General features: G+C 41.7%; 2 protein-coding genes across 4 annotated transcripts in view; one reads left to right on the top strand and one right to left on the bottom strand.

Moving 5' to 3' along the window:
• The window catches only part of DTNBP1 (dystrobrevin binding protein 1), a 59,129-nt gene extending 56,875 nt beyond the window's left edge, over positions 1–2,254 (top strand). For both annotated transcript variants that reach the window (XM_014878238.2, XM_088169086.1), the window contains exon 10: positions 1,354–2,254. In XM_014878238.2, coding sequence (XP_014733724.1) covers positions 1,354–1,601 — 248 coding nt within the window. In that variant the 3' untranslated portion in view covers positions 1,602–2,254. The remainder of the gene's footprint in view (positions 1–1,353) is intronic.
• A 2,103-nt stretch (positions 2,255–4,357) lies between these two features.
• The window catches only part of JARID2 (jumonji and AT-rich interaction domain containing 2), a 207,218-nt gene continuing 186,028 nt past the window's right edge, over positions 4,358–25,547 (bottom strand). For both annotated transcript variants that reach the window (XM_014878218.2, XM_088169073.1), the window contains exons 9-18: positions 20,350–20,442; positions 19,798–19,916; positions 19,603–19,673; positions 18,667–18,781; positions 15,299–15,404; positions 14,361–14,543; positions 9,408–9,538; positions 7,172–7,355; positions 5,575–5,682; positions 4,358–4,865 (exon numbers count right to left, since the gene is read on the bottom strand). In XM_014878218.2, coding sequence (XP_014733704.1) covers positions 4,689–4,865; positions 5,575–5,682; positions 7,172–7,355; positions 9,408–9,538; positions 14,361–14,543; positions 15,299–15,404; positions 18,667–18,781; positions 19,603–19,673; positions 19,798–19,916; positions 20,350–20,442 — 1,287 coding nt within the window. In that variant the 3' untranslated portion in view covers positions 4,358–4,688. The remainder of the gene's footprint in view (positions 4,866–5,574; positions 5,683–7,171; positions 7,356–9,407; positions 9,539–14,360; positions 14,544–15,298; positions 15,405–18,666; positions 18,782–19,602; positions 19,674–19,797; positions 19,917–20,349; positions 20,443–25,547) is intronic.

Here is a 25,547-nt window from a genome sequence, read left to right as displayed (position 1 = left end):
TATGCTGTAATCTAAATATTACAGCATACATGTACCGTGTCTATACATGGACATACACTGCAATATAATGTACCTGTGCTGTAGTAATGTTTCAGCACTGCACCCTTACTGCAGTGTAAATCTCATGAATCTTGCTCTTGTGGTTCCAGACATTTTATTTCCCTCTGATTAAGGGATTTTTATGCTTGCTTAAAGAACCTGGCAACCCAGTATCAAACCAAATATGCAATAGTCTTCATTCTCAGAAAACTGAGATGGCTAGAAGGTAATTCTTCATTGTGCTGTCAGTGGAGAACTGGGTTGTCAGAGCAAGGCTTGTTTGACAATTGGGCTGAACACTACAAAATACAGGTAAGTTATTAAAATAACTGGTAAAAATGAGAATCAGCTTAAGACGTTGAAATATTTTCAAATTTGCCTTGCTATAAAACATTGCCAGCTTATGGACATTGGCTTTGCAAACATTTCACGACAGTAAGTTAAACTGCAAAATTGAGTTAGCTCTATCACTCCTGAAAACTCCTCCTCTGTGTGTTGTGTAAATTGATCTAATGCATGCTGGTGTACACCACAGAAGGCAGGTTCTCTAAAATTTCTAGTGTTAAAATATAACTCAGATAACTTCAGGAGCAGGCATAGGCAATGTGGTTTGGACTGCTCTGCAAACAGTCTGAGCCAGAGGAAAGGTGTAGCTCATACTCATCTGACCCCTCTGAAAAACTTTTAAGCAAAATTTTTAGGAGAATTTTCTCACTGAAGTTACTCACCAGCTGAAATTGGGTGCTCTATGGAGAAACACTTGTTAGGTATAGGAGAGAAGGAAAAAAGGTCTTTCTTTGGAAGATCACATTAAGAGTGTTTAGATCTTTCCTCATTTTAGCTTTTTTTGCTGTCAGGAACTGTCCAGGGAAGAGGATGTAATTTTGGAACCTGAAACTCTCAAACTGCAAGCAAACACTATTACACCGAATTTGCTTACAAATCTTTTTTACACAGAGTATGCAGGACAGAGTCTTACAATCCCACTCCTGTGCACTTGAGCTGTGGTATAGCTCTACCAAAGCATTGCTTTCATGCTGAATTGAATTGGTTTTGGTTTTGCGTCTTCATTTTTAGCCAAAACTGGTGATGACTGTTATTGCCTGCTTCCTAGTTGCTTGGTTTTAAATTTCCAATTTGTGTGGTTCTGTTACACTGAGTTTATTTGGGAGTTTTCCTCTTGGTGTCTTGCAAAAGGAAAACAGCCTGAGTGCAACTCCCTAACCAGAGCTGATGTTACTGTATTGACTTCTCAATCCCCTTGCTGAGCCAGAGCTTGACTGTTGTTGTTGCTGTTGTTTTCCCAACTCTCAGGGCCCGACTCCAACACCTACGTGAACGAGATCAGCCTCCAGGTGCCGAGCCAGTCCGAGTTACGGCAGAAGCTCTGTTCCCTGTCCTCGACCTGCACCGACTCCGCCAGCCAGGACGCGAGCGAGGGAGAGTCCCCCGTTGTTCAGTCCGACGAAGAGGAGGTTCAAGTGGACACTGCCCTTGCTGCTGTAACTGAGAGAAAGGGTGCTTCAGATGGCAGTGATGAAAGTGACTCTCAAACTATTTGAATCTTAAAACCATATCCTTTAAGAATGACTTCTGAATGAATGAACAAGTGAATGAAGAGCTTGCCTGTGTAACAGTTTGCTAACCAAGCATAACAGCCAGATCTTTTTACTTAGTAATACTGCCTTTTTACAAAATTGCCAGTCATGTGGAGGTTGGTTTTTAAAGAAAAAAATTATGCCTAAAGCACACACACTTTAACAGTAGTCTTGGGGCTCAGGGGAGCAGTAAAGCTGTTGTATATACTATGTATAAGAGAATTTAAGGGGAAAGGTAGAAGTTACTTTGACCACTAACCTTTAAATGGCTGATTGGAAGTACTTAAGAGTTGATGTGTAATACTGAACCCAAATTGTTCCTTGCATGTTTTCAGCTGCTGCAACTGAAGATTTAGGATCCAAACCAAAATGAAAAGTTATTTTCTACTCTTTACTACCTACTGTCTGCCTCCTGCCTTTGTCTACTAATGCAGCAGTGTCTACTGTTCTCACACTTCTTATTCAGGACCAACTTAGTTATAGGTGTTAAGGAAAAAATTAAGAACCCAGGAAGGAGGAGAGATGCATATGGAAATGTTGCACTCCTTGTGGAGCAGGTATCTTAGCATTGTGTACTTACTCCTCTTTCGAGATAAAATAAAGAATTTCTATCCCAACCATGTCTTTTACTTGATTACCCAGGTATTTTATCTATAACAAGTGAACAGAGGAGCGCCTAACTCAGGGAAAAAAAATGGTTATTAGGAGCACCAATATAATATGCTTTTCCATGGTAACATCTGTTTGACTCTGAATTAATTACCAGTTAAGTGCGTGTATTTTAGAAACCTCAAGACCTATGGGCATCATCTCATTCCCATTTTTTCCTGCGTTTTTTTTCTCTCTGAACTCAAGGTCTGACCATGATTAACACCTGTTGCTTGTCAAGTCTCATCCTCTATTTTCAGGGATCTGCTCTCCTTTGAGAAGGCTCCTGGCTCCTGCTCTTCCTGCACAGAGGGAAGGAATGTAATCAGACAGAGTGTAAGTAAAAGGATGAGCTGTGATGTAGATCCCTTCCAAAGACCTGCCCTGACAAAGCCAATGGCTGGGAATGAAGTGTCTCCTTGCTGCTGGGCAGTGGCCAGTTTCCTTAAGGATTCTCCTGTTAGCTGACAAAGTGTTTCCTGACCCCTCTCTGGGAAATGAAGGCTGGAAGCTCCCTACATAAAATTAAGAGATTTACCATTCAACAAGGCAGTTGTTGAAAGAAATTTATCTTGAAGGAGCTTCCTTTATCGCTTTCCAGAAGACAGACAAAATGTCAAAAAAAGTTTTGTTTTTTTTTATTAAACCTCGTAGTACAAACCTGGAAAGTAAACAAAAAACTGGCAATAAACAACATGAAGTCTTTCCTTACAAGGAAAGAGAGCAGAGCAGCGCTAATAAATTAAATGTCAAACTGTAAGCCATAGTCAGAAGTTTACTGTCAAGAGGGAAAAGTACACAGCAAGGCCATAAAAACCAGACAACCACATTTGAAAACACTTGACTCTGTTTATGTTATTGTTAAATATTCCAAAACAGTTCAGTCTTCTGCAACAACAACCAACAAATTGTATTATAGGACTTTCCTGACAGTCACCACTGGCAAGCTCAGTGCAATATGGGTAGCTACGGTATTGTTGAATTCAATTACGAAACAAAACAGTTTGTGAAAACATTTTCCCTTTTTTATTCCACACATACTGTACACACAACCAGAAAAGGGCAACAGCTACTCCATTATTATTTTTTGTTGTTGTTCAGTGATGTAAGCAGCACTTATAAATGTTACAAGAAAAACCCTGTAAGCATCCAATCCAACCGATGAAGAAAGTGAAACGTAAGGCTTTTCTTCATCTTGTCTCTTTGCCATCCCTCCCCCCACCCCAAGAAAAGGCTCAAGTATTTAAAAAAATTTACAGGCATATGTACAAAAGGTGTGATTTTTTTTTTTTTGTTACAACATGAAGAGAAAAAATAGACAAGATGAAAGCAAATGCATTTTCACATTCAAAAGAAATATGCAGACTTGCTAGTGGCTCTAAATGTGATCATATAATGAAACAAATTCAAAACAAAAATTAATGCTTGACTGTGTAAAGGTGTGAAAAACAGCAGTGGAATGGAAATGGAATGTTAGAAAGATTGCACGTCTATGACAAAAGAAGCACTTATGGCTTCAATCACTTTTTTTCTTTTTTTATCTTTTTTTTTTTAAAGGATGCTATTGAAGGGTTTTTGATAAAGTAGCCAACAGCACCAAAAAATAACAGAATGGATTTCCTAATGAAATCAGGCACAGTTTTCCCTCACATAACTCCTCAAGGCAGGCAGTCTTTTTTCCTCCTTTTTTTTATTTTTTTTAAATTTTTTTATTTTTTTTTTTTTTTTTTTTTTAGTTTTATTTTTTATATTTTTCCCCCTCAAAACAGATGCATAGTGATGTGCTGGTAAAAGAGAACATACTCCAAATCTCCTCCTTTTGCCTACAGTTAGGAAACAAAGTCCATCTTCAGCTGCCATAACCTCCCAAAGAAAGTGTGTATTCTCCAATTTAAAAAATTACAAAACTCATCTTGCTGTGACAGAATAAAAGACAGCCAAAGTAAAGCAATTTCTTTCAAGTTTTTGTCTCCTATCCCTTTTCTCTCTAGAAAAATCTGCTCACATGACTGGAGAACAAATTATAAAACACATCAAACTTTAACCTATTCAAAAAATGGGTTAAAAGCCTCTTTTCACAGTTACCAAAAAGGCTTTTTATTTTTTCAGCCATCGGGACAATACAAATTAATATTTTATCAGCCCCTTGCCGGTTTTAAAACAGTGAACATACGGCAGTTTAAAAAAATCAGACTGCTGTATCTATCTATTCTAAGTACAAAAAAAAAAAATTTCAACAGTTTAATGCTAAAACAAAATTAGTTCTCTAAAACCAGAAGAAAATCTTCTTTAGAGCTAGTGCAAAGACAGCTTGTATTCTACAGCAAGTACTCCAAACTATGGTATAATAATTACAAAAAATATATATAAATTGACAAAATGAGAGTGTTGGCATCTTCAGGATTAACTTGAAGCACTTTTGGATGAACTGGAGGATGAAAGCCTAGATGATGGCACGTCCACTGTCGCTCTCTTACGAGGTCCTCTTTTTGGTGTAGGCTTGCTGATACAGTTCTCAATGCTGCCATTTTTACCAGATACTTTTCCACAGATTTGATTGACAAGACTGATTATTTGTTCCTGTTCAGGAAGCAGGAAAAACAAAAGACAAATTAGCATCTGCTCTTCCTCCAGAATCACTTAAACAGGACAGTAATGGAGCGCTCAGAAATGCTGAGAAGCCCATCTTAAAAAGCTGCTTGTACCCAGTGCAGCTCCCCAAGAGCTGACGTGTTGTTTCTCCCACTGCTCTGCTATTTACCTTTGGGGTCAAGCCCCTCACAGGTAAAGACATGGAGCTTCAGCCCAGAACCCACACACAGTCCTAAATGCCCATCTTCAGTTCTGGGATTATTCATCACATCTGCTCGGAGCCATTACTGCACCTCTCATCTGCACGTGCTCTGTAAGTCTGCCCTAAAGGATGCTCATGCTGGACTGGATTAAGTCTGCTGAACTTCCAGTTACCAACAGAAGGAAGGTATTCCAATGTACAGAAGTCACCATTACATAACCAGTGAAAGCAAAGCCTCACGTTCCATCCCAAAGCATCAAGTGGCTTATGTTCTGTTATATTCACACAATTCATACTTCAGGTTTCATCTCTGTCATCATGTTCCCTTTGCTCATTTTTTTTTTACTTAAATCATAATAAAGCACCATCTTCCCGCATCAAAAACAAAACCAAAACAAACCCCCAAACCCAAGACCATTTTGCAGTAGGACAAAGGCAGAGTTAAGTGTCCTCCCACACGTTGGGTACCCGGCCCCAGGGCGGTGTCGCGCTCACCTCATCGTAGCGGTACATCATCTTCAGCCCCCGGCACGACTTCTGCTTCTCCACGTGCCGCAGGGCACACTCCAAGCAGAAGACAACATTTTCATTCTCCTGTACGACCTATGTTAAAGAGCACAGGTGGGGTGGGGGGAGAAGTGCAGTTAAGCTCCCAACTGTAGCCGTGGTCTCCATACAGTGTTCAGTTGTGGCCTGAATTACTACACCTGGATTTTACTGCAAGGTAGTGGAAGGAGGTATCAAGCACACTGTGAAATCATTCAGGATGTGCAATAAAGAACCTCTCTCTTTTAGAGTGCTAATGTTGGCAAATATATATAATTTTTAAAAACCCCAACAAAAAAACCTCCCACCAATAGTAATGAGGGCTAAATCCAAACAGTATATGGATTTATTAGCATCTCCTATGCAGTCCTAAAGATCTCCTGAAAGGAGTAGTTTCCCATTACTTAAAATGCTGTCTTGAACAAGGATGTAATCAGCTTAGCCACAGGATTCCTCAACTACTGTCTTGTTCAGCAGAGGTCACATTTGCTCAGCTGGCTGCCTGCCAGGTCTGCACACTAAGCTTGGAATTTAACAACCAAGTTGGGTTTTTATGTTCCCAACCACTGTTAAAGAATGACTCAGAAAAATCCTTTCCATGATTAAACTTACTCCAGAGCAAATGGACCAGAATTAAGAGGTTCTGATTAGTATTTTGGTTTTGTTTTCAACTAAACTAATTTTAAAGTTGCTTCAAACCAATGCAACTTAAAAAGTGGTTTAAAGACATGTATAAACTCAGCATATTTTATCCTAGGGAGGGAAACAGCTACATCTGATTACATGCAGTTACATTTCATTTCCATTAAAAACCTAACATCTATACCAAAAAAATCCCCAAGAGATGACAAAGAACTCCCAGACTCAAAGGATAATATGGACTCACATGCACGGCATTAGGTTTATTTGAATACCTGTTCTTGGGACTGAATGGTATATAAGGTTGTGGGAGGGGCTTCTGGTATTTTTAATGACATTGCTGTGTTTGTAGGTATTCTGCATACAGCTCTAAGCCTGGAAGTGTCACTACAGTGGACAGCACACCTTCAAAAGCCAGTAGGCATTTCCCTCTTAAAAGAGAGAACGTTTATGGGCTACTTTTGGACAAGCTGGCAAACAGCTTGATGGATAGGATATATCTGCCCTGCAGTTTGGCTTGCAGGAACATTGTCTCAACATGGGCTATGGCTGCATGCCTGAGGCTCATGGCATTGTGTCTGAGCTGTAGCTCATCCTGAAACCTGCTCTGCCACAACTTACTGTTGCTGGCAACCTGCAGGGGTCTTTGTTAGCCCTCCTAGTGCAGTGCAAACATCTCATCTGAGGGCACTGGTTCATCCCTTCTGGCAAGGTGGGAAGCCAGCTGACACTCTTGTCTTCTGTCACAACCGGCCAAGGCAGTAAATGCCACATCAATACCTCTGTGTCGTGCATGGAGTGCAGGACATGGCTCCGTGGCCATGTGCTGTCTCTCAAATGCCTATAGATCCCTGGAATGCTACAGCAAGGGGACAGTACCCCAGGAGTGGCAAAGGATTGTACCCACCATGGAAAGATAGCACAGGTGCTGACAAATCTGGCACCTCCTCTCTGACGTTTCTAACTGCAACCACTTTCGAGGCTTTTTCTTGCCATCCACGCCGGCGCTGCTGCTGTCGTGGCTGCCGTAGCGCGCCGAGGAGTGGAGACCGGCCTCATACAGCTGCCGCCGCTGCCTCAGCTCCGTGTCCCTGTGAACAGGGGCACAGTTAGACACTGGCACTGCCCCCTGCCACCACAGCCACGCACAGTCACCCCTTTACCATCCCTGAAACCTGAGCTCCACACAGCAAAGCCCTGAGTGTTGTGTCGGAGGTTGGTGCCATTCCCTAAGCAAGGCAGACACAGCCAGCGCCCGGGAAATGCTGCCTAATTGCAAAAGCTATCTCCGGATTTTAACAGCGACCACTGTATCAAGCCAATGGTTCTCAAACTGCTCCACAGAGAAGTGGGGACTGCCGAGGACTTCCTGGAGGTCGATGGTTGCTCGAGCCATGTGGAGAGTCGGGAGCTGTGGCTAACATGACTGTCATTCCTGAAGTTGCCAAAAGCCACCTTGAGGAAGAGGAGCCGTTGCTGTCAGGAGTAACAGCCCCTTCATCAGGAGGCAGAGATGAACCAAGGACCTGCTGCCATAAGGTGCTTCAGGCAGGAAAGGGGGAGCAGGGCAAGTGATTGTGCCAAAAGACGAAGATCTTGCTGTACACCCAGGGAAAAAGAAGGAGATGTCAATTAAGGACAACCACCAAGCCCTCTGGCCACCCTTCACCCGCTGCATCTCTAAGGCAGACAATACCTCCTGTGCTGAACTCTACAGCTTTAGGAGAGCAGGTTGGGTTGGAGCTGAGTGGAAGACAGCAAGTGTGGAGTGAGCCGAGCAGATGGAAGGGGAGGATAAAAAAGTGCACCACCAGACACAGCTGAAGATGAGTGGAGAGCCAAGCTAAGCAAATGGCATGGGCAAACTGAGCAACCAAGGCAGATCAGGAGAAGAGGCAGCAAGAGACAACAAACAAGCAAAACAAAGCAAAGGGGAAAAAAAAATAGGGTACAGTGTTCCACTTCAGATGGTTTTTTTTTTTCCTTTTTTTTTTGTTTTTTTTTTTAGATTTTGTTGTTTGGGCTTTTGTTTCCTATAAGCAGCCACAGGAAGGATCCATATCCTCCACTGAATTCCAACCTATGCATAAGAACAAGTTTGAGAACCACTCTGATAAAGGTCGATGTGATGGTCTAAGAGCAAGCACCAACATTTGTTTCGCCTTTTATACTTGCAGACTTCCTCTTCAAGGGGAAATAAAGGGCACTTGAAAGTGGTTATTCCCACAGGGGAGCCACCTGCAGGTAAAGCAGTCAGTACACCTCTTTGCATTTCTTTCTGAACACTAAACAACACATGGGCTGTTTTCCCCTTCAGTATGTCACTGGAAATTTTCCAAACGCATGCTAGTTAGTTAAATACAGTTTGTAGACTTCATTCATCAAAACTTTCTTGACATCTCGAGTATCAGTTGTCACAAACTTGAAAGATAGGTAGCAACTACATGGTGGGAACAAAAGAGAAGATCATTACACAGGAAGCCAGGCAACGTTATATTTTCTTTTCTCACCTATCTTAAGAGAAACCCTGAACATGTATCCTTAATACTGGAGAGAAAAAGGAGTGTGAAGCTTTTACTCTTTCAAATGCTGGAGTTCTAACGCCAGATGCATTAACCACACATGCACAACTGCTCTCTAACTCACTATTAAAACCAAGACGACTTGCTGTATACAAAGTACCTTTTGCACCTGTAGTATAACATCTCTTGATACTGAAGACAAGGGTTCCTGATGCAAAACCCACTACAGACATGGACTGTGACTACTGATACCAAGAGGCTGAAAAACTCAAGGAAGTTATTTAACCACTTGGCACCACATAGTTCACATAATGCATCAGGAAATCTCAACTCTCAGCACCAAGAATTAACAAAACAAAACCCCAGTGCAAACTGCAGTTTCAATTTTTTTAAGGTGTCTAAATTAGGGAATTCTTAAAGACATCCTAACCATGGGCACTGTCACATCAGCTACACCCAAGGAAGCTGCTTCTTCCATGTGTGCCTGTCTCCAGGTACATCTGCTGGGCTTTTGCTTGGATAAATAGTGGCAAGGTGTGTCTGAAGGGGTTACTTACGTCATCCACCTCTGGAGTCTGTCAATGGAAACAAAAAGAGGTAAGCAGGCCCCCAATCCGTTACCTGAGCTCTCCCAGGAGCGATGATATCGTACTCAGAGTCGGTCCGTTTTCTTTTTTTGCTTCTGCTGTTGCAATCTGATAAAGCAACTTTTCCATTGAAAATGGTTTGGCTATACGGCGCCGCTTCATTTCCTGGGACAGGAGGAAATTGCCACGTTAGTTCCCGAGCAAATTTGAAAATTAAATTTCATCAAGAATTAATTCAAAGTTAATTAACTAATATTATTGATACTAATAAACTGAAGCAAAAAATAGCCTTTTAAAACAACCACAAGTAAAATTTTTTCCATCGTCCCAGTTAAACTAAGTGTTTATATTCCAAACACCCCAAAATTCTCTCCCTAAAAATTCATTTTTTCCTGTGGAGGCCAAGAGAAGCTACATCATCACTCAAGCTCAGTAATGCTGGATGGCTCAGAGTACAAAGAGTGTAAGATCTATACATATGACCTGCTTGAAACCCAGGACTGGTGATATTTTACATCTTTTAAAATGTAACAAACCTAGCAGAACAGGCAGATGCCAGGGAAAAGAAACAACAGGCAAAAGAAGGGGGTTCAGTTCTGCCTGTTACTGGTTCCTCTTGGTGAAAGCTTTTAAAGTTATGTTTTTCATTCAGTACAAACTGAATTGTTTTGGTAGTTGAAACTCTTTTGATAATTCTTAGGCAGGCAAATTCCTTGATTTAATGTGCAGGTGGGAAAATGAGTTCAAATGAGCTAACACCAGACTGTAAAGTGAGGGTGACATTTCTGGTTAGTGGTTAAACCTGCCAAATACCTACTCAGCGCACAACACCTCAAAGACTTTATTTTTTACCTTTATTTTTTTCTACCCTGTTCTGTAACCCTAATTACATGCTCTGGGTATTTCTTTTTTCACAACCAACGTATCATAAAATTAATTATTTTTAATAGCACCAATTGCATGCATTCAAGTGATAAATATCACATAGTATGGAATAGCAGCCTTTGCTGACCAAAAAAGGGTTCAAAAGAGGTTCAGAGGTAAGAACAGTGTTCTTCAGAAGCTATTTGCCCTGCTAGACCCTGTGTGGGGATGGAACAGCTGCACTGTTAGGAGTGGTATGGGAAGATTTTTCCATGTTAGGTTTGCTTAGTCTGAGGCTGTGTACACAAGAACAGACTCTAATCCAGGGGAAAATCCTGCACAGGCAACACACACAACGAGGATAAAAGGCCACAGCGGGTGGCTGGAGAAAACAGCAAGGTCAGCTCCAGCTGAGCCTAGAGCTGGGTTTAGCACAACTTGCTGTATCTCTGCATTTATCTGAATTTCTGAACCTATGTACATTTTTCTCTTCCATACAGTACTGAAACACACAGGTAAGTATTTTACAACAGACTTGTACTGCTGCCTAATTGTTTCTTTTAGTGACACATTTTTCAATGTCACGAAAGGCAGTGAACATTCACATTATAATTATCATCAGTCTGGCACTTGTGATCTCTCTCGCTCTCATACATCCCTTGGTCATTCATTTTCTAGGCTGAGTAGTACTCTTGTATTTAATACAGAGGCTAATTAATAATTTTAACCATTGATCTTTGCTGTGCTTTTTCTAGTTCCTCTCTATTCCTTCTGCCATTAGGGGCTCCGAACTGCACAAACCACCAAGACTATTCAGTGCCAGAGCAGTTTCTGCTTTGTTATCTATTTTCTCCTTGTAATTCTTCACATTCAATATATTTTTGTTATGCCACTCCAGAGCACTTGACTTGACAGCTCCACAGGAATCCAAAGACCTCTTTTTTCAGTAGCAAGAGCCCATCATTCAGAGCCCATCTCTGTATCCGTCACATTAGGATTATGTTTTTAAATTTAAATTTAACATTTATCAAGACTGAACTTCATCTACCATTTTCTCACTTGGATCACTCAATATCATTTAATCTTTCTGTAACACTCTGCAGCTTTAATTTTTGCTGCCATTACCATTAATATCCTCAGCATAAAGGATTCATTTTGCTATTAACTTCCCTTCCTAGGTTATTTATGGATATGTTAAACTGTGCTAGTCCAAACTCCTGAGGAATGCAGAAAGAGATCTCCTCCCTTCATGATAAAAATTGACCCATCATCTGCTTTTCTTTAAATCAGTTTTTTTTTGGTGTGTGAACTTCACCTCTCATATTATTTAAGAGCCTTTTCTCCCCAGAATGCTCACAGACTCTGTCAGCTGCAGCTCTTATCCTGACCTACTTCCAAAACTTTCAAGGGCTGGAAGCCATGACCTTGCTGCAAAAGCCACCACAGTGGTTGCCCTGTTCTCATTTTTTTGTACATTTACTTCTTCCACAGCAGTGGTTATTTTGCATTTTACTGCTCTTCCAAGGTTTTAAATCTCTGCAGAGCTTTTTTTCTAGTGAGGACATCATGTACAGGTTCTGTAGGACCATTTTCCCTTTGGTTGCACCTGAAGGAGCCCCATGTGCATGGTGTGGGACAGCTCTGTGACAGGAGCCAAGGAGTGGGAAACCTGTGGCATTTTAAAGGAATGTTCCTCACCCCAACTAAAACTGGAGCAGGGAAATGCCTGTCCAGCCCTTGCCAGCATCTTCCATGGATGATCAGGGAGTATTGTGCTAATACTACAATTTTCCTATTTGGGAGATGGGTGCACAGGGATTCTGTCACTGGTAACAGAGTTAAACCTGGCTTATGGACTGTAATCTCTTCTATGTGTGCAGCAATGCTGCTCCAACTGGAAGACTAACTCCATCTTTCTTATGTACTTCTTCTTGTATTACAGCACCAGCTGAGTCTCTTCCCACCCAATTTCTGGTAGGTCCTAGAGCACCAAAGCCCTCCTTTAAAACCAGACATTCCCTCTTATTTCCAAACCTCTAACTCAGAGTGCCTTCATTTAGTCCAACATTCTGTACTTCAGTTTCCTAAATGAGTTTCACTGACTTTGCCCAAAGCCTTATTCGAAGCTATGGAGTTATCCCTTTGCCACTCCAAATACACACTCTTCCACCACAACTCCAAATCTTCTTCTCATCCTTACCTTAAAATTTCAAGAGCTCTTGGGGTGCTTTTTATAAACCAGGAACCTTGTTCCAAGTATGGTCTAGGTTAAACCTGACTGTCCCTTTACACAGGTGTTTATATAAACTCTTTTATTCCAACAATTTTTCCAAAGTGCTTGTAAGACTGAAATCAACGAAATTTCAGATCCAGAATTTCATTTTTCCATGTATTAAAGGAGACTGAGCAGTCATTCAATACAGAAATGAAACAACATCATTTTAGTAATATAAAGAGTGTCATTATAAAAAAAAAATCAGGTCACAGTATCACAGGATGAAAACAAAGTTAATTTATCAAACACTAAAAACTGTCAGTATTGCTGCAGAGAATGAACAGAGACAGATGGTACAGTTGTTTAGCAGAGAGTTCATTTAACAGTCCAAAAGGGGCATCTTGCCCATTACACAGAGCATCTCACCATCTCTGGAAAGCACAATCCTGGCTGTGACAAAGATGGTAAAGTGCCTTCTCAAAGTGGAGGGACCAAAGAATAATTTCCAAAATTAAAGGGAATTAAGAACATAAGACAGTTTGAGGACAGAAAGGGAAGGGAAGGAAAAAAAAAGAGAAATAAAAGAACAATACAGTAGATGCTTTGAAAGTTATTTCGATACAAACATGTTATCTGTGGTTCTTGTAAAGTTTGTGAGAGCTGTGACTTCAGTTTCCAAGGTAGGTTATCATAGACTGTAATCTGCTGGATTTTCAGTCATCTTATATTTACCCTGTGCAAAGCTCTTAAAAATTAATCAAAAGAAACTGTTCTTCAAAATTTGAGGCACCAAGAGCTGTTTAATTGCTGCATAGTGATTTCTGTCTCTTACAGGAGTAGCATTTTCACGATATCAAACAAGTGTTCAGTAGAGCAATAAATACAGCACATGGAGTTAATATAATTATGTATGTTCAGACAGAAAAGGTTAGCTCAGGATTCTTATAACTTACTTATAGATATACGCAATTCCCACCGTCCCCCAAAATAAATATATAATAAAATAACCTTTTATTTCAAACTAAGTTAATATACAGTTAGTATAACCAGGCTGGAAGAACTCCATTTACCCTAAAGAAGCAATCCCTAACTGTGGACATATTACAGTTAATTATTTAGTAACTTGAAGCTGTAAAGGATAATTTACTAGTGGCTTAACTATAAAACACTACCAAAATAGTATCTGTAATCCAGAGTGTATTTCAGAAGGTTGGGAACATATAATTAGTGACGTATATTCTTTGTCCAAGAACACAGAAATGTAGCCAGAATCATGATGACTGGACAAATCACCTGTTTCTACAGGCAACCTGTCTTGGTCAGTTGTGTGAAAAGGGAATGGGAAGGTTATTTATTTACATCTAGTATTGGATGGGTTGGTCAGTGAATCTAAGGATTTTCAAGTCGATTAAAATTGAAATTGCCCTGATCAACAGCTTTTCCTGAATGAAGGGGCAGAGAAAAAGAAGCAATACAGCTGTGAGTATTAACTGACTCTGCCTACCATAGGAGCTAACAAGCACAGTAATTCAGATATTTGCACCTGAGATTCTAATGGTTCTAGAAAACATCACTTAAAAAAAATTAGTAAGCATAATACATTGTATAATCATTAACTCTGAAGGGATTTTTGAAAAGCTTCCTAAATGGTCTGCAGGCAAAACAATCTTCTGAATTTTTTTATATATACACAAGTCTTTAATTGTCAGTTAACAACTCAGTCACTTTTCTGAAAACATTGGATCGTCTTATGCCTTGCAGAACTTTTTCCTTTTTTTTTATTTATTGAACAGTCCAGAAAAACAGACGTAGTTGCACTACTCTCATAATGCTACCAATCCTGGAATGTCTGCTGTCCTTTTAGATGGCAGGGCCGTGAATCCATTTTAACTCCTTTTCTCAACTTACCTTGGCTGTTTTAAAGCCCATACTTGTCCACTGGGTGGTAGCAAAGTGCACCGATTCGGAAACACTATAGCCACAACATACTTTGGACACAAAGGATCCAGGAAAACAGACAACAAACTGCCCGCTCTGCTGTACAGTACGGTGCACTCTGATCCCCTCCTTACACAAGATCTCTGGGGAGATCTGGAAAGACAGGAAAAAAAAAATAGAGAGAAAAAACAATCAATCGGAACTTTCTTCTTGGCTGGGTGCTGCCACACGCTACTGCTCATGGAGCAAAGTTCCCTGGTCGCCTTCCCTCTTCCATTCCCCACGTGCCAAACCTCAGCGTTTGGAGTGACAATTGCAGAAGTGCCTCTCCTCAAACCAACAGCTTAAACTCTCATGTGCCCAAGGACACAACACTGCCTGCTACTACAGAAAGCAATGCAGATCATTCAGCTTTCCATCCAATCTTTTCTGACTTGGCACTGAATCCATTGTGCTACTGCACTCCTGTGAGATGTTAACATGGGTAGCCAAGGGAGGGTTTTTTGTTATGGGCTCCCCAATTTATATTTACATGCACTAAGAAGGAATTGTTACCCAAAAGATAAAGGAGGCAAAAATACTTAAGTATTAGCTTTCTCCTATACATTGCTGGCATCATAAAATGTCAGTCATGGCAGATGAATTGATTAAATCTCACTCCCTTTGTGAGGCTAAATACATTATAGACAGTATTAAAAATGGACATTTATTGCACTTTCATGTTTGTTTCTATATTAATACATAATAACAGCCTTGTTAGAAAAATACTGTGTGGGTAAACACTGCAAATAGAGAGTAGCCCCTTCTGCATTGCTGCAGTGTAAGACAAAACCAAAATAAATCCCCAACCAACCTCCTGATTAGTCTCAGGTTCTCAAATGGGATCACCTCTCCCAGTGTTAACCTACCATCACATTACTTTCAAGCATTTCCAGCCCTGGAGTGCCATTGGCTTGCAGCAGGGTATGTACCACATCATCAAGTTTGTTCTCCTCCGCAGCAGGAATGCAATACCTGTAGTTTTGTCAGAGGAAAAAAGAAAGATTTACTGTGGAGTAAATAATGGTCCACAGCTACACAGTAACAGGCAATTCAGACCAGCACATTGATTAGAAGAAAGAAATTTAACACAGGGTTTCACACACAGTTCTTTTGGTAAAACACTAAGGATAGCAGAGAAGTTGTTTATTCAGACTGTCTGGTTGTGTTCAGCAAGCATCAAAAGACACAAAATCCCCAAAACAGAAATGTGAAAACTCAGTCCTCTGTAGAGACAAAGGAGAGAAACCAGCAATAGACTGATGTTCATTTTAACAGCACCAAACCAGCTAATTATAAGTAGAAGTTTGCATCTTGTGAGCATCTTTACCATAAAAGGCTGTATTTATTATCTGTGCATCAATCAAAGGATCTTCACATTTAATAACATTTTCTATTTGTAATAGTCAAGAAAGCACAAATTTCCTCTACTGTTAGTGCATGAAGTTGCCTAAGACCTTCTTGCCTTGCTTACTGAGCAAATCCCAATCCCGCCTCTCCCTGGCAACAAAAGACCTGACACTAAGAGCAGCCGAAGTGGCAGGAGAGGTTTCAAACTCTGCTGGGAATCTGCCAAATTGCACATCCTCCCCTCCTTAGAAGCCAAGGAAGCAGCTGTCCTCTTGTTCTCATTGCCAGCACTGCTCCCCCAGCAGAATGACAAGAAGTAACATAGGAATTTCGAGTCTTAGAGCCACACATCCAGAGAACTGCTGTTTTTCTGGATGCAGGGAGGCAATACGGTGACAGCTGGTCACTGCTCTTGCCTGCAGCCTATCCAAGGGGTGATGCTCAGGCCAGTAAAAAGCATTTCCAGCTTTATCATGGACTTACCCTTTCTCTTTAAGCAATGAGACCTCAGCCTGGAGTCCATTTGCCCCCATACCAGAAACACACACACACACGCCAACACACACGGAGTTCGTTTTTCCAAACTTTAAACAAGAGAATGAAGCTTGAAAGACTTTGGGGAACAGTCCTCCTGTCATTCATCTGATCTCTCCAGCAACTTCATGAAGTGTTCTGCTGGGCTTACACACCTTGTCAGGGTACCTGTTTATAATGTGCACTAACTCCATCACACAGAGTTATCCTGTCTGTAGAAGGCTGCCCTTCCTATAATCTGAACACCTCATCACTGTTCACTGTACTGATGATGACTTTGATTTGTGTCTGTTGATCTCCAAGCCAAGAGGCAGAAGACATGACATTATCTGCTCATACAGCTAATTGCAGCCACAGTAAGAGTTTTATTGAGCTGGTTGCCCAGGTGTACAAAGATAAACTCCTAACATATATACTGACAATGGTCAGGACCTTGCTAAGAACTCCTAGGGTTATAGAGAGGTGAAGTAGAACTTCATCTTGATAAGTAAGGATCAAATCCGAACAGCAATTTTAAATGAATGCCATGTGTCAAATACTTCGTTGCTAACAGTGACAGCTTCAGTACAGCTCCTCAACTGTGGTGTATTACTCTTGTTACACTCTAATAACAGATTTGAAACAGGGATGAAAATATTTTAGATTTGAACGCAGATCATGGCAGAACCCACTCTTCTCTTTTAGAGTCAGAAAATATGACTAGAACAGACAGAAGATTCAAGCACGCAGTCCCTCACAAGATAGGCACAGGAAAATGATTGGGAAGGATGTGAAGAGAAGGGGCAGCACAGAAGTGCATGGAACTAAGTGAGTACCTGGGGAAAGACCGAGGGGAATGAGATCCTTTGCAACTGGTGTATGCTGCAATTTCACTCATCTGCAATTCCTGAGGTACCTATAAAAATGGGCAGTGAGCAGCCAGTATAGACTTCTGAGTGCCTTGGCAGAACAAGATTTCCTTCTCTCTTTTAATGGGCACCGAGGATCTCTCCAGAATAAAAAGGTTAGGTCACTGACCTCTGCCCTGCATGCAAGTTGAGTTCTCCCCTGTTTAAAACCTGAGAGATTAGAGAGCGAGCTGAGCAATCTGCAGTTAAATGAAGTGGTTGGAGTAGCACAGGGATCTGTCCTTGGAGAAGAACATTTCTGGGTGTTAGATGGACTTGGCAAGACGGAGGAGAGGTTTGGAGCCCAGTGGCAGCTTTGTTGTCCCCGAAGCAGTGACTGAAAGGCCACGCTGTAAGGGCTACTCCAGGTACTGAGCCAGACCTGCAGATATTAAATTCATCTTCTCCTAACACAGTTGGGTGCTTTATTGCACTATTAAAAGTTGTAATGAGCTAATGAATACTAGCCTGACACTTCAGGCTGGCAGCCTCGCTGAAGAATATTTTCAACAGACAAAGGAGTTTCATTTCCTTCTTATGAGTTATTCCTGCCTACTATCCCTGTTTCATCAAGGCTATCATCACAAACATGCCTTAAGCTATGTACTCATCTGTATAAGTCCATCAAGACAAAGCAAACGGCTTCTTTTATTCTTCTTGGATTCAAAAAACAGGAATAGTCTTTCCTAAAATTTGAGCTGTCTGCATGCAAGACTGTTCAATCCCAAGAGTCACATGTTTTGACACACAGAGTGAAGAGTGGCCTCAGAACTTAATTAGGGGGTTCTTGAATACCTTCTTTGGAATTTACTGCCATTTAAGACTAGATTAATGTTTTAGAGAGAAACAGACTACCTAAGGCTGAGGACAACGTGGCTTGCTCAGCGATTTGTCTTAATAGTATACTATTATAAAAGATTACAGATTCCTGATTCACAGAATAGGGAGAAGAGCCATGAAATGCCCATGACAGAAACTGACAAACTCCCAGATCTGCAGCATAATCCAGCAGTTACCTTTACCCCTTGAAAGGATCACATACAGAACATTTCTTCAACTTAACACATTTAGAGAGAGAGAAGATCCTGCTTTAATGGTTTTCTCCAGATTTCAAATCCTTTTTGTTGAGCCATGTGCTTTCCCAGTGACAGGTGGATCAGCATCATCAGAGAGATGTGTGAGAACACACTTTGCATGTGCATAAAGAGCAGTTCATGATGCCACTGCCACCATGAGGACATCAAGACACAAGAATAGACCACAGAAAACCAGGTGAAACTTTTCTTCCAGGAAAGGGGTTTTCATTTCCTAAGTTTATGCCACATTTTCCCATTAAAACTGGAACATCCCTCCCTGCCCCAGACACACACACACAAGGACCCTCTAGGTGAGATTCCCTCATGCAAAAGTATTACATAAGTTGCTACAGACACCAGCCTATAGGCAGCCACAGCAGGAATACCTACCAAATGCAATCAGCACCAGTGTGTAAGTAGTCAATGTATGGAAGGTGATTTTGGTCTCGAGACCAGCATGAGGTAGAAAAGACCATGCCAATATTTAGCCAAGGAATTGTCACTCCTAAAACAAAGAGATTGAAAAATGAGTTTTGAATAACTTCAGTTTGTTCAGTAAAAGACAGTCTGAGAGGGCATTTAAATCAAAAATCTTATTCTCCCTGTAAGCTGACCCTTGAAGTTTTATGTCTCCCTATCAGAGTGAATAATTCACAGGGAGTAATTTAACAAATTCAGCATTTTCCACTAAGAAAATATCTACCAGCCAATTGCAGTGCCCTTGAAAACGTTTGTTTTCTAACAGCTGTATAAAACTTTTATTCTTAGGAGAATTTACAAATGCTCATAACTCAAGATCACTGCCATGGATGAGAGGAGGCTGCTTCATGTTGTCAACATGTTTTCAATAGGCATCCTGTTTTCCAGCTGGTTTGCTCAGGCTCCACACCTGATCTCAACAGGAGATTCCACTGTGCTTTCAGTGTTTCTTACCAATAAACTGCAATGGTGTATAGGCAGCTGGAGAATTTGTGTTAATTCATTTAGAAAATGTGTGTGCTGCTTCTCCCAGGCTACAGACTACATTTTTCAAGTGTGGAAATTGCACAGCTCTGTCCTAAAACGAAGGAACACTGATAGCCTGGCAAGACCAGCAAGGGACACTGCAGGTACAACTGGTTCCTCCCAGGAACAGGGTCTCAAACAATTCATTAATCCTTAATCTGCATGGCTGCCTTCACCCTTTAAATACCATCTGCTACACACAACTGCACTTCTGCTCAGTCACTGGGGAGCAGGGGGGCCAGGCAGAGCATTTGGTGCTCACAGCACCACATTCAGAGGACATTGACACTGGCTGAAAACACAGAGAAGGGATTTGCTTACCAGGCACAGCACCAAGATGTCGCAGGATGGATCCTGTATTATTAGGAAGGACTGTGAGGTTCCACCCATGCCTGTTTGAGGGGTGACACAGAGGGAGAGACAGTCAGTGCACATTCCCAATGCCAACACTCCCTGTGCCCTGCTGGGCTCTGCTCAGGAGTGAGGCAACAACGAGGACAGATTTGGGGATCTTACCTTGAAAATGGTTCCGATTTTCCCACGGGAAAACCACTCCCGTGGGTGTTGGTATCTACTTTTCCACAATGCACTGCTACATGGCAATCTTTCTGTTCCACTATCCGCCAGTATTCTTGCTGTGGTAAGAGAAAGCAGGAATGCATTTTTAATTCGCTGAACAAGGTATGTCATTAAAATATAAACCCCAGAAATTTACAAGGCTTTCATGACCTCAATGTAATTCAACATAAAATATTGCTTAAAAAAATGTAAAGAATTAAAAGCAGCAATAAGGCAGGCAAAATTTAGATCCTCTTGGTTTCTGTTTTTCAGCACATGTCAGATTAAGAATTCTTTCTCTTCCTCAGTTCATCAACATCTTCATTAAAAATGTTCAAAAAAAATTTTAGAAAGGAAGAATCAGCACCATGTCTATTTAACCATTTCTTTAAAATTCCAAACTAGACAGCCTTAAACTGATTACAGAAACGCTTAAAAGTCAACTACCCTGAATCCCCACACTGAGTGCCCTGAAATAAAAGCCTTTACCACCCCCTGAGCTGGCCTCACCTCTACTTCAGCTACTGTAGGCTCCTTTGTGAAGCACATGTTCATGATGTTTCTTGCTGTTCGGTAGAAGGTTGTTAAAGAAACAGACCTACCCTGTGGAAAAAAAAAATTAAAAGTGAAAATGAAAATACATGCCTACATTCGCCCATGTCCTCACTCTTTTCCTTACAGGCTTGATCCTAGATGACAACAGAGGAAAAGAGGACAAAGTCTCCAGAAGAGGTAGGGGTCTAAAGCTCATTTTGTTGCTGAGAACAAATACCTCAGAAGATACAGAAAGCAAATCACATGGACTTCCCAAACCCACCAGGTAAAAAGGCCAACTGAATGTTCCCAGAAGGAATGCTGCTTTGTCCAGCACAACGTTCAGTGTTTGATAAATACAGAGGATGGACGTGGCCCAGCTTCCTAGCACAGGCTGCAAAGAACCCAGCAAGCAGCCAGCCCAATCCAATCCATTATCCAGGGACCGAGTGGCCATGCTCTTTATATACAAGGAGCAGGTGAAAAAGACTTAGAAAATTGACAGAAATGCTCAGCATCAAATGCTGTATGTGGTAGAAGAAGGTCACAAAAAGTAGAGTTTGCCAGGATTACTGTAATCACTTGCTTTCAAAAACTACTATGTTCAATTCAATAAAAGCAGTTCAAATGCCAAGGAGCCAAGACCTTTATTACAAGGTTAGGAAAAGTAAAACACAGTAAAATTGCTGAATAAGTACATTCTTTCTTGGCACTGCTGCAGGAGCTCTACAAGAAGAGGCTCTGACTTGGTTTTCTGCTTGAGCTACCCCAAAGTTTCCCAAAGGGATCTGCTTTCCTGCACACCTACACCACCAGAAGCTCTGGGAAGCATTTTCTGATGGCTCTGGAGACAAAAGCACAAGAACCCACTTGCACCTTTCAGCCCTGCCATCGTGGTGTGCCCAGACAGGAACATCTGTGTCGCCTCCTCTACTCCAGGGCAGAAGGAAGTCCCTGGGAAGCTGCATGCCATGAGAGCTGGCAGGCTCCATATGAGGTCTGAGGGCAGTGCTGCAGGCAGAGACCAGCAGTGCTCTGCAAACATGGAGCACAAAACGTCTTTGCACCCTCACCAGATCCACTGCTCCTTCCCACTGTGCCCCCTGACTGATCATCTGAGCAACCACAGGCTTAAAAAACTCTGCATAAATGAGTTTTATTATTTGCACTGTTACCTTTCTAGTTTTTCAATTATGAAACAGATCTGCCAAACCACCTCAGCCTTTTCTTGTGTTTAATTTATTTAATAACTATGTCCAAGAGTAAACTAGAAAGAACTATAAAAGCAGCTTTCCCCCAGAGGCCAAGTCTATCACTCTGCTCATACAGTTGTAACGCTGTCACTTTTAAAACTGAATGCTGCATAATTAGCTTTAACAAAAAAAAAGTTTGTGAAATGCCCAGGGCCTAAGGCACTCTGATTCCCATAAACTTCAGAGCTGGATTCTCTGTGATCCAATAAGCAATTTCCTTCATCTTTTAATGCCCTCGTGAATGGTTTATTGAGGCAGCCTTTTACAACAAAACCTCTCGTAAAGCGCAGGGCCCGCACCAAGTCACAGCCTCCACCGGGGGCAACCAACCCTGCAGCTGCTGCCTCCCTCCAGTCACTTGCCTCTTCCTCTCATCCTATGCAGAAAAACTAAATTAAAGCCTCATCTTCCAAGATTAGCCATGTCTTTCCATTTTTCAGACAGACAAGAAAGAAAATAGAATTATACAGCAAGGAAGAAAAAGAAAGTGGAAAACGGGAACACTTTAAGCCTTTAAAATTGCATATACCCGCTTCTTCCTCTGCCAAGAATTTGGTATCTTTTTAGTCTCCTAAAAACTGTAAAACAAATTAAATGGCTGAGGGGATTTTGTTGTCTGCTTATGCTGTTAGGTTGTTTTCTTTAATCTGAGGAATCTTGTAGCGTTTTCTGATGCCAACACAGAAAATAATTTAAAATGCTTTAATGGAGCATTCTAACCAGAACACAAAATGAATTGCTGAGGAGCAAAATACCCTTTCCAACACTCTGAAAAGTATCTCAGCAGTTCAACAACTGTCCTAGGAGCTTCAAGTTCTGTTGCTGGGACAAGAAGAGAGGAAGATTTAAGAAAAGAAATTCCTATTTCCTCCCCTGATTCTTCTCACATCTGATGCAGGGGCCATGAGAGCCAACCCAGGGGAGTATCACCACCATCACCAGGCCTGGCAGGAAGGCAGAGAGGACACTGCAACGCTATGAATGTTAAAGACATTAAAGCAAACATGAATATGAGCTGAAACCAGAGATTTCACAATAGCCACAGGTGGGAAGGAGGGGCTCCTATTACATGGAGTATGAAAATGCCAAGTCCCTGGGTGAAGAGAGCTCAGCATAGGATTTCCATGACAGTTTTATGGGAGGGCAGGCAAAACTCGCATTGTGATTTCTTCTGTGTGTCCCTCTAATGGGTCTGCTAATACGCCTTCAGTTTGTTCTCAATGGAAACAAATGCTGCTTTCAGACAGCACCAGTAAAGATTTTTAAAATATTTTCAGAGCTAAAATTGGGGAAAGAAGAGTGAAAATCTTGCATCAGATCCTGCTTTGATGTCAGCAGCTACTTCACACATTTAGAAATGACAATATTTTAATCATCAGGCAGAAAAGCCACTTATTTAGGAGTAAAGCAAGCAAGCACAGCAGCCTGCAGCACACACTTAAAAGCACAGCAGTCCTCACAGTCTGGGAAGGAGAGACACTGAAAATAATTTGGGAGTCCTGGCAGAAAGGCAGCCTAACACAAAGGAGATTTACTCTAACCTTGACATGTGATATGGTGGTAACTGCTCCTGGAAGACTGGATGTCTCTTGCTAAAAACAGCTCAAGCACGTGCTGACTGCAGAAATTACTGTGAGAAACCCTAAATGTATGACCTCTTCATAGTCTTAAGAACAGACTTTATGGTCTAAACTAGACTACAGCCATATGATTACATGTGCTCCCTCCAGCCCTCAAGATATCGAACTGGGCATTTTTCACAGACATGGGTTTGTTGGGTGGGGTTTTTTTGCTTGTTTTATATGTCTTTTTCGTTTCTAATTGGAATTAGAAATGTACTTTCAAAAGGAACCATTACAATCCCATCATCTGTGGAAAATGTAACACGAGGCCAGGTTCTGTTTATGAAATTCGAATTTTCTCAGGAACATGTTGTTAGGTAAAGAACACTCCCCCATCCTCGCATACAGGATTAGAAGGCTTGTTTCATTAAATGCCACAAAGCATTCTCTGCTTACAACTGATGCCAGCACCACCTTCCCCTCAGTCTTTTAAAGCCTAGTGATGAACTACAGCAATTTTACATCTTGTGGGCTGCCCTGGTGCATCAAGCTTTAGGCATAATTTCTGTGTCTTGAGGCTTGCTCAAAGTGACATAACCAGTATTAATGCATCAGTCCTCCTTCAGGGCTTTACCCTGAGTGCTGTGAAAATGAAGCTTCATTCCTCTCTCTGCACTCAGGCTGCCCAGGCATCCCACAGGGCGCTCCACTGCAGGGATCTCTCCAGAAATCCACCAGAGATTTGCTTCCCCCTGCCTTCTCCCCAGTCCATCACCTGTGACAGCAGCTCCGAGTCTCTGCACTACAGAGAACGTGGGATGGGATCAAAACAGGCAAACCTCAGTGTCTGGGAAGCTGCTGGTACCACAGTGGACAATCCAAGGCATTCTCTGAGTGGCTCCATGAGCTGCAGCTGCTTTGGCTGGTGGGGAGAGCCCTGGCCCATGGGCTCAGTGATGTTCCTCTCTAACAGCCTCCATGCTCAGGACAAAAGCATTTCTATCTGGTATCATCTGACTCAGACAGGGTCTGATGGCTGCCGGTACTGCCAGTGCTTTTTTTGGTGACCAAGCAGAAATTCTGGGAGTTCTCTGCCTTTTGGGGTAAAGGCCTGGTACTCAGCAGACTCAGACTGGTTTACCAGCTACACTTTCGCTCTGTTGCTTTTTTTTACTTCCTAATCCAATTAGGATACTTCTCACAAATCCCAATCTTGCTTTTTGAGTGACTTTGTAGCTACTGAACTTTGAAGTGGGACTTGCACTGGAAAAGAAGAAAGAGGCATTCCCTCACTATGTTTGAGGTTGTTCATGCAGCAGTTAGGGTAAGGTGTATCAAGTTTTTCATTTAACCACCATTAAGCACGGGATATTAAGCGCAGAAATGCTAATTCACAAAACTTGACAAAAGTTGCTGTCATTAGATAAGCTTCTCTCCAAGGACAGCACGGCAAAGAGATTGCTTTTCAAAGGTGGGATTGAGGCCAGAGTCCCCAAGAAAAGGAATCTTTGGGCTGACAAATCATAGCAGGCTGCAAAAGAAAACTGAAGCAAGCTTTTAAAGCCCAAAAGTGAGCTCATGCAGTCCCTAAATAGCTTAACAATGTCATTTTGGGCTATCTGGCTTAATTTCCTGGTGATGGAAGTGAGATTGGAAGGGGAAGAACAGCATATTCTTTTACTGGGCACGGACACTAGATGCTGTATTTCCCTCAGAGTGCAGCTATGCCATTCAACACAACTCAAAATTGCACTGTGAGTTGCAGTGCCAAGTCCTGCTCCAGAGCAGGAGGCTGCCAAATAAAATACACTGAAAGAGTCAGCATTCCTTTATAAATGGATGTACTTGATATGTGGAGGACTAAGCGTCCATGTGACTGCTAGTGCTGAGCAAAGTCTGGCATTGTGGATGAAAATATTGTTTGCATTTCAATTTGCCCTTTCTAAATGTAGTGGGATTTCTAGTGATGCTCGTTTTGATGTGCAGCACTACTTCACTCAACCAGAGATTTGCAAGAAGCAGGAATGAGAAAGCAGAACATTACCTTAAATGTCACTAGAAAATGAAAATAAAATCTGTGTCTGCAAGGATAATTGGGCAGAGATATTCAGGGAACCTCTCCCGAGGAGATGAAGGGGGGCAGAGCCCAGTGCATCTTGTTACGACAGTATTGCCTCCCAGCTTTTCCAGACATCCCGTGAGAGCCAGGAATATCAGCATAAAGCCACCAGACTGCCTGGCCATGATAACTGCAGCCTCTGGGATGCCACTGCAACCCATCAGCTCCCCAGAGACAGCTGGCTGTGCACCCAGACACCACCCACACAACAGCACCATCGGCTCTACAAAAACAAAACAG

Source organism: Sturnus vulgaris, chromosome 1, assembly GCF_052056855.1.
Source record: "Sturnus vulgaris isolate bStuVul1 chromosome 1, bStuVul1.hap1, whole genome shotgun sequence".
Classification (NCBI taxonomy): domain Eukaryota; kingdom Metazoa; phylum Chordata; class Aves; order Passeriformes; family Sturnidae; genus Sturnus; species Sturnus vulgaris.
Note: the sequence above shows the minus strand (reverse complement) of the source record. Positions and strands in the feature narration are given on the sequence as shown.